This window comes from Stigmatopora argus, chromosome 3 (genome assembly GCF_051989625.1).
Source record: "Stigmatopora argus isolate UIUO_Sarg chromosome 3, RoL_Sarg_1.0, whole genome shotgun sequence".
Taxonomy (NCBI): domain Eukaryota; kingdom Metazoa; phylum Chordata; class Actinopteri; order Syngnathiformes; family Syngnathidae; genus Stigmatopora; species Stigmatopora argus.
Genome location: NC_135389.1, coordinates 5,057,078 through 5,066,461, shown reverse-complemented (window position 1 = coordinate 5,066,461; position 9,384 = coordinate 5,057,078). Strand labels below are relative to the sequence as shown.

The 9,384-nt window shown below is 40.1% G+C and overlaps 1 protein-coding gene across 4 annotated transcripts in view; it reads left to right on the top strand.

Moving 5' to 3' along the window:
* Positions 1–327: 327 nt before the first annotated feature.
* Positions 328–9,384, top strand: part of kiaa0513 (KIAA0513 ortholog) — a 31,783-nt gene continuing 22,726 nt past the window's right edge. Inside the window, exons 1-2 of one of the 4 annotated variants that reach the window (XM_077597532.1) lie at positions 328–567; positions 8,643–9,171. In XM_077597532.1, coding sequence (XP_077453658.1) covers positions 8,804–9,171 — 368 coding nt within the window. In that variant the 5' untranslated portion in view covers positions 328–567; positions 8,643–8,803. The remainder of the gene's footprint in view (positions 568–8,642; positions 9,172–9,384) is intronic. The other 3 variants (XM_077597531.1, XM_077597529.1, XM_077597530.1) reach the window with 3 other exon arrangements.

Below are 9,384 nucleotides of genomic sequence, written 5' to 3'. Positions count from 1 at the left end.
GAGTTGAGATTCTCATTAAAGTTGATGTCTGCGGACCCTGAACAACTTCCGGTTCGAGTGAACCAAAAATAAGTCATGTAATGTTTAGAATCGATTAATTTTATTTACCGCGGCACACTGGTGTAGTTGGGAAACTGCTTTACCATAATATTTAAAATGAAAAAAATGATTCAAAATCCAGCCTCAATCAAAGCCACGTTAATTCGGTTTGCTTTAAACCATAGCATTTATACATTCATTACGGTATGTGATTTGAAGTCCGCTACTTAAACGGAGGTGGCGAGCGAAATTCTCCAACGAAAGATGGCCGCCAAATACTTACGCGTCTGACTTAGGCTTTAAGACATCTACCAACATATATGCGACTTCAGATTTGCTCTCATACGGAACAAGGTGATTGGCTACAAGCTTCAAACGTCACACGGGTTTTCCCGTCGTCATTCCTATTTTGCGCATGCTCACCTGTGCACAAGACCACCAGCAGTAGCAAGTCAATAGCAGCAAAGGAAAAACATTGGACGGGAGTGAGGAGCAGCCCCCTTCCCTGCCAGCAAAGCCCCCTCTTGGGTACACTTTTACTTCCTGTATTTTAATGTCCATATTTATTGCGTGTGGCTCCGTTTTTTGTCATTATTTATGCTTGAGCGCAGTTTATAAACGATTGCCTGGTTATTTGAACGAATTCAGAGTTCCTTGGACTTGTCCACTAATTGCATTATTGATCCCTTTCCCGTTGTTTAATTGTAATTGTTATACCAATGAGTAACCTTCAAACCGATTAATAAAATGACTTCTTTCGCGGAAAAATGGCTTCTCAGTAACGCTTATCGCGTAGCAGCGTACAACCTTCCAGGAAATGTCAGACCTGTGCTGTGTTTGCTCAGTGCTGCTTCCTTTATCAACAGTTCTGCGTGCAGTTTGAGTTAATTCCTCAGCAGCTTCAAATTACCACTGTGCTGTGATGAGCAAGATTGGGTGTTTTAAAACCTTAGTCAAAAAAAGAAAATCTTTAAACCTTCTGAAGCAATTATATTTTCTCTTAATAATTCTATACATTCACCCTCATGCTGGAGTTCTGTTAGATTTTGTACAGATAAAACATAGACCCTTTAAAACAGGGGTCCCCAAACTTTTTCCTGTGAGAGCCACTTAACTTTTCCCTTCTCTGATGGGGGGCCGGTGTCAGTTTGTAACAGAAAAAGTGTGACGATCGTAGGAAAGCTTAAAATTGTTATTGTTTTCCAGAAAGCCACACATAACCAAATAACCCTTTCCAGGTTCTTTACAGAAAAAAAGTCAGGAAACAAATAATAACACTTAATGAAATAAATAATAACTAAATAACCCTCTCTGAGTTCTTCACAGAAAAAACAGGAAATAAATAAAACCATTTATGAAATAAATAATAACTAAATAACTCTCTCTGGGTTCTTCATAGAAAAAAAAAGCCATGGAACATTAACTTTCTGTTGTGCCATGCACAATCTTCTCCCTTTGCTCTGAAGTTTATGCACGACACCACAACCTTCATTACAGAATCCCACGTCAACACTTTGCAGCACAGTGCTTGCTGGTGAATTAGGCAGTGGACTCGTAGCGGGGCGGTGAGACGCCTTTTTTCCAACTCCCGGTTCATGCGTCCTACAGACTTACGGCATTAAATGCATCTTTCTTCTCGGGACACACCTCCTCCGCGACAGTAGCCATACATTTCTTAACAAACTCTCCGTCAGTGAAAGGCTTACCGCTGCTTGCTATCAGTTTAGCAACCCGAAAGCTGGCCCGAACGGATGCCTGGTTCAGCTGAGCTTGGCGTACAAATGTATTCTGCTGAGATAGTAGTCCACTTTTTAGCTTTGAGAGTTTGTCTGCTCGTATTTAGCCTTGCAAGCTATCGTACTTGTCTTTGTGATGGGATTCATAGTGTCGGCGAAGATTGTATTCTTTGAATACCGCCACCTCTTGACAGATGAGACAAACAGCCTTTTCTTTGCATTGAACAAAAAAATAATCGTTTGTCCACTCCAGGTTAAATACCCTGCATTCTGAATCATTTTTTCTCTTACCTAACTTTTTCGCCATTATTCCGTTCTCTCATAGTTGTTAGTCTCCTTGTGCCCTGCGATCGGCTGGCCACCGATTCAGGGTGTCTGGCCTGTAGACAGCTGGGATTGGCTCCAGCACCCCCTGCAACCCTAATGAGGATAAAGCGGTTCAGAAAATGAGATGAGATGAAGTGAGATAATGTGCTTTTGATTCATACAGTATCTCAGAAATACCACGTGCTATGATTTCTATTAAGATTTTTCCTTCAAAGTACCACATTTGTATTCTCTATTAAAATCATGAAGATGGAGGTGAAAATTGTGAATCAGGGAGCGGCTTGGACGTGAGAAATTGTAAAATTCAACGATTTTAAGGCAATTTTAAGGGTGCGGCTTATACGCAGGGGTGGCTTATATGCGAGTAAATTCGGTATTTAAGAATATGCTCAGAAGAATAATGGTAATGTAATGGAAGAATCTGGTAACTGTTAAATGGAATTTAGGCTGCAGCACATTTAACATGTATACAGTTATTGATAACCACGTTTGTGTACAATTCATGTCAGTCTATGCTGCACACAAGAAACAAGTCAAATTCTTTCACGAAGAGTGACAAGTTCAGGCGACACAACCAAAAATGGTTCACAACATTATAACATTGAGCAGACTTTCTCAAAACGACAAATCATGAAACTGTGACATGGTTAAATTTGAAATCTATGTACTTACCCAATTGTAGATTCAAATCAGGTGCTGTTGTATCTCGCATATGTAAATCACTGTTCCATTACCCATCCATATATTTAGATATTCATGTGATTCTCTGTGAAAACATTAAATAATAATGCATGGGCGTAAAAATACACAGGGGAAATTGGGAACTTTCTGTTACCCTTGCTAGCAATACCAGAAGTCAGGTCTATGCAACTTATTTTATTTTAATGTGCACCTCTCCAGTGAGTGTATTTTTGCAGTGTTGTAGTACATATACCAGACATTACGATGTGAAAGGACACATCAGATAAAATATGATTCTGTTCTATATCGGTCCATTGTGGTGCTCCAGCCAACACTACATCACATTCTGTATCTTCTGTCAGCCACTTCTTCTTGTCATACATTTATTATGGTACGTGGTGCTGTTAAGTTGTCACCCAGCTGATGACCGAGCTGCTTTTTGTTAAACTTTATTGTTGTAATGTGTAGGAAGGTTAGAGTGGGGCAAATACGTATTTAGTTAACCACCAATTGTGCAAGTTCTCCTACCTGAAAAGATTAGAGAGGCCTTTAATTGTCAACATGGGTAAACCTCAACCATGAGAGACCGAATGTGGAAGAAAAAAAAATGAAAATCACATTGTTTGATTTTTAAAGAGAGACCTGGGACCACATTAACAAAGGCTACTATCAGTAACACAATGTGCCGCCAGGGACTCAAATCCTGCACTGCCAGATGTATCCCCCTGTTGAAGCCAGTACACATCCAGGCCTGTCTGCGGTTCGCTGGAGAGCATTTGGATGATCCAGAAGAGGACTGGGAGAATGTGTTGTGGTCAGATGAAACCAAAATAGAACTTTGTGGTAGAAACACAGGTTCTCGTGTTTAGAGGAGAAAGAATACTGAATGCCCACTGTGAAGCATGGGTGTGTAAACATAATGCTTTGGGGCTGTTTTTCTGCAAAAAGACTAGGACGACTGATCTGTGTAAAGGAAAGAATGAATGGGGCCATGTGTCGAGAGATTTTGAGTGAAAATTTTCTTCCATCAGCAAGGACATTGAAGATGAGACGTGGCTGGGTCTTTCAGCATGACAATGATCCCAAACACACAGCCGGGGCAACAAAGGGGTGGCTTCGTAAGAAGCATTTCAAGGTCCTGGAGTGGCCTAGCCAGTCTCCAGATCTCAACCCCATAGAAAATCTGTGGAGGGAGTTGAAAGTACATGTTGCCCAACGACAGCCCCAAAACATCACTGCTCTAGAGGAGATCTGCATGGAGGAATCGGCCAAAATACCAGCAACAGTGTGTGAAAAGCTTGTGAAGAGTTACAGAAAACGAGTTAGGTTCCGAGCGATAGTTCATAAGTTGAATTTGTTTGTAAGTTGATTCAGTGCTATATTTTGTATTATAATTTGTTTAAGGCCTATATAAGTATATTGAAGGTTTATATAAGTGCATTTGTATGTTTAAGGCTTGTATAAGTAACACGCATTGGTTTGTACTGAAAAAAACATTTAATAAAATGGAGAGAATATGTACAGTACTGTATAGAGAGAGAGATTTATGTATTAGAAACTGGCCGAAAGAAGCGATCTAACGACGATTGCACAGTTTTCTTCTTTTTTTCATCATAAATAATGCGGTAGCACTGTATGGCATCATTCAATTGATTTGCAAACTTTGTGCAACGTTCAATACTTGGGTCCTGCTGCTCCATCTTTCTGTTTATAAATGGTACTGACGGTCAAACGATTCAAGTTGTAGCCCTTGAAACGCTCACCACTCTCACGCGCATCAAGCTTCGTTATTACGTATTGCCACTCGTTTCAAATGAAATGGCTTGCCTCTTCCTTGCAACTCCCTCAATAGAAGCCTTTCGCTTTTTACCAACCATATTCAATAATGGATGCACGAGATATTTAATGATACAAATGAATGGGGGGTGCGTGGGGGGTAGGGGGTGTGCGTGTGGGGGGTGGGGGGGGTGTATGTATATATGTGTGTATATGTATGTATATATGTGTATATGTATGTATATGTATATATATATGTATATGTATGTATATATATATGTGTATATATATGTATATATATATCCATGTGTATATATATATATACCGTAATTACTCGAATATAACGCGCACTCGAAAATAACACGCAGGTAATTTTGGGCCAAAAATATCTGGAAAAACGCAGTACAGACGCTCCCCTACTTACGAACATTCAACTTACGAACAACGGTACATACGAACATGTCTGCAAATTGCGTTTAAGTCCAAAAATGTTCGCAAGTCCAATTTTGTATTTCGCGCCTTTTTCGGAGTAGTACTTCTTTCCGCCGCTAATACCGACGCCTGGCGCTGTGAGAGCTCAGCTCACCCAGCATCTACCTTCTTCTTCGTTGCAATGCGGAAGTGCGTGAATGTATCTCCAGTGTGCAAAGAACCTTTTTCATTTGTATCATTAAATATCTCATGCATCCAATATTGAATATGGTTGGTAAAAAGCTAAAGGCTTCTATTGAGGGAGTTGCAAGGAAGAGGCAAGCCATTTCATTTGAAACGAGTGGCAATAATAACGAAGCTTGATGCGCGTGAGAGTGGTAAGCTTTTCACGGGCATTGAATCGTTCGACCGTCAGTACCATTTATAAACAGAAAGATCGAGCAGCAGGACCCAAATATTGAACGTTGCACAAAGTTTGCAAATCAATTGAATGATGCCATACAGTGCTACCGCATCATTTATGATGAAAAAAAGAAGAAAACTGTGCAATCGTCATTAGGTCGCTTCTTTTGGCCAGTTTCTAATACATAAATCTCTCTCTCTCTCTCCACAGTACTGTACATATTCTCTCCATTTTATTAATTTTTTTTTTTTTTCAGTACAAACCAATGCGTGTTACTTATACAAGCCTTAAACATACAAATGCACTTATATAAACCTTCAATATACTTATGTCGGCCTTAAACATAAATTATAATACAAAATATAGCACTGAATCAACTTACAAACAAATTCAACTTATGAACAATCGCTCAGAACCAATTGCGTTCGTAAGTAGGGGAGCGTCTGTAATCGAATATAGTGCGCACCTAAAATTTCCCGCTGACGAAAATCAGAAATCTTACCTTTTTTTCTTCGTTTCACGATTGTTTTGTTCAAACAAATTTATTCATTAGAATCCTTCAAATGAAGAGTTCCTCTCTCTCTTTGTCTGTCCTCTTGTTATGATCGCGCCGCGTCGCTGGGTCGTCGCAGCGCGATCGGGGGCATCTGTTACGGTCGCGCCGCGTTGTGCGACGCGACCGTGGATGTAGGTAGACCCAAATGCAGGAAGCAGGAGAGGACGAGGCATTCAGCGTGATACGGAGTCCTTTAATGAATCAACCAAGGCGTGGAAACAAACGTGGCCGCATGCGGCGCGCATACGGACAGAGGCAACAGAATAACGACAGCTAGCGACCGCTAGCAACCGCTAACAACAGTCAATGATAGTCAACGCTAGTGAACGATCCGGCGACGTGTGATGACGCGTCGCTACTTAAATACAGGAAACGAAAGCAATCAATGGATTGGCTACAGCCGGTATGCGTCAACGGCATACATCTCTTCGTTGAGAATCCTATCAACGTCCACGCTGCCTTCATCCACTTCCTCTTCCTCCCACAACACATCATCCGATTGGCTTTACGAGATGACGTAAAATCCGTGCGTCGGCTCTACGAGATGACGTAAAATCCGTGCGTCAAAGTGAGTTTGACAATGCTTTTTTCGATCGAAAATTTGTAATTTATTTTAGTTATTGATTATAACACGCACCCCCAACTATTGGAATTAATTATATAGCAAAAATCTGCGTGTTATATTCGAGTAATTACGGTATTCATATATATATATATATATATATATATATATATATATATATATATATATATATATATATATATATATATATATATATATATATATATATATATATATATATATATATATATATATGTGTGTATAAAATCTCATTTTCTGAACCGCTTTATTCTCATTAGGGTCGCGGGGGTGCTGGAGCCTATCCCAGCTGACTATGGGCCAGAGGCGGGGTACACCCTGAATCGGTGGCCAGCCGATCGCAGGGCACAAGTAGAGGGACAACCATGCAGACTTACACCCATACCTAGGGGCAATTTAGAGTGTCCAATCAGACTACCATGCATGTTTTTGGAATGTGGGAGGAAACCGGAGTACCGGGAGGAACCCCACCAGGAGAAGATGCAAACTCCACACAGGTGGACGTGACCTGGATTTGAACCCAGGACCCCAGAGCTGTGAGGCTGACGCGCGAACCAACTGCTCCACTGTGCCTGACTTTAGTTAACATGTTTACATTACCGTATTTACTCGCAAATTAGCCGCACCCTTAAAATTGGCTTAAAATTGTTGAATTTTACAATTTCTAGGTCATAAGCCACCCCCTGATTCCCAATTTTTACCATCATATTCAAAGTTTTAATAGGGATTACAAATGTTACTTTGAAGGGAAAATCTTAAGAGAAATCATCACACGTGGTATTTCCGAGATACTGTATGAATCGAAAGGATCATCTGCTGGATTGCACATTCCGAAAGACTGTTAGCTGCACGTAGACAAATTCAAAAAGGAAGTCACGTGAGGAGTACAACCTGCAAGTGTGTCCGCAGCAGTCTAGTTTTCACCACGTCTCTGGGTGCAATAATAGTATAATACACATTACACAGGTATCAAGGCTGACATTTTAATTATCAACCACATGACCTTCGATTAGCCTTAACAACTTTTGGGATGTCCTGACATGGTTAACACTACGAACACTTGTATCAAGGCTACTCGCGTCTGGCCAGTCAGACCGCATTTAACTACGCTAAGATGGTGTTGCCCTAGGCGAGCAATTGCAGGTGCAAGTATGTTAGTTTTTTCAGGTTTTTATGCAAGATGTTTTTGTTTCTTGACTTTCATTCATAGACGTCCAAATTGTTTTTGTTTTATATGTTTATCTTTTCTCTATTTTGAAATAAATGACTTTATCGGCCGCATTGTCTTGCGTTATGGTGTTTCGTCTTTGTCACCTTGCAGTTTCGTGCATGTCAAGTCTAATTTGTGCACATATAAGCCGTACCCTTGATTCACTCATCATTTTTTGAGTTACAAATACGGTGTACATGCGAGAAAATACGGTATTCATTAATGTTACAAATTTGGTTATGGAATGCATTGTGCTTGAATTATATGGCCTTTTCAATGGCCACGGTTGTTTGAGTAGAGTTTAGTAAATGAAAGATATTTACCATTTTATAGATCCTGTTAATTGATCCCAAGATGTTTTTGTACCGATCGGGACGGTGTGACTCCTTTTCTCTCAGTCACGGGGGGCCGTGTTACGGCGCTTCATCCTCAAATTTGCACTTGTATTCTAAACTCTTGTTTTTTCGTGACCTACTTCCTTGTTTTACCCACTTTACATATTTCAACATGTCACATGAAAAGCACAGCGAGTGTATACGTCTACAAACTTTTTAGTCATACGCCCTCTCCTGGATCCCGTTGTCATGTTGCGCATTGGTTTTTAAAACGCTGATCCACTTTGTTAGATAAATGTTAATTGTACAATTTCAATAGTTATGGATCTGTGTGAGTCTAAGTAATTTATTTTTGAATACTCTGACAAGATTCTATCATTTATTTTGTGTGTAACTATCTGTGATAGGTCTTTCAGAGTAAAGTTACCTTTTTCACTGTAACTTCGATGTAACACTGATGACAGATAATGATATTGGCATCCAAAAACAATAATTTACCCCAGAGCAAAGTACTATTAAGTATTACTGTCTTTTTCTTGTTCACAGATGCAGAATATGTCTCGTCCATTTCAACACAAATTTCAAATCAAGACAATCAAGACAAATGAAACCTCATGTAGTTCAACTTTCAACCGCCATTTTCATCCTGCAAAACACTGACTAGTTGAATCTAAAACGAGCAAAGGAGCGGCGTTGAGTTTCTTAGAATGGACAACCTCATAGACCTCAATATGTCATCTGGGGTGACAACTCTAAATATCGCAAGTGACAACGTTCAGGGTCATTCAGACTTTTTGTGCCCAGAGTATTCCTCTTCCAGATTTTCTCAGCAACCCCTACTGCCGGCACCCATGGCACCAACCAAGACAAGCTCCCATCACCATCATGAAGAAGAAGAGGAAAGCGATGCAACCGAGTCAGCAGACAGTGAGAATGACATGGACCCACCTTCAACTGTGTGGGAACTGAGAAGATCTTCATCCTCATCTGTTCATAGCAGTGAGAACACTGATGCCGAAACCTTAGAGAGAAGAAAGTTCATGAAAACATATGTGGAGAAAGTCTTTCATGGAAGGTAAGGCACCAGAGGTAGGCAGAGTAGCCAAAAATTGCACTCATGAGAATAATAACATACATATAATAGTCATCAAAAATTTGTCATCCAAAATATTTACTCAAGTAAAAAATTCACCGGGATTCGTGTATAACACGCACCCGAACTTTGCTTCAGTTTTTTGGTACAAAATGTTGCACGTTATACTCGAATAAATACATTAAGTACATTTAA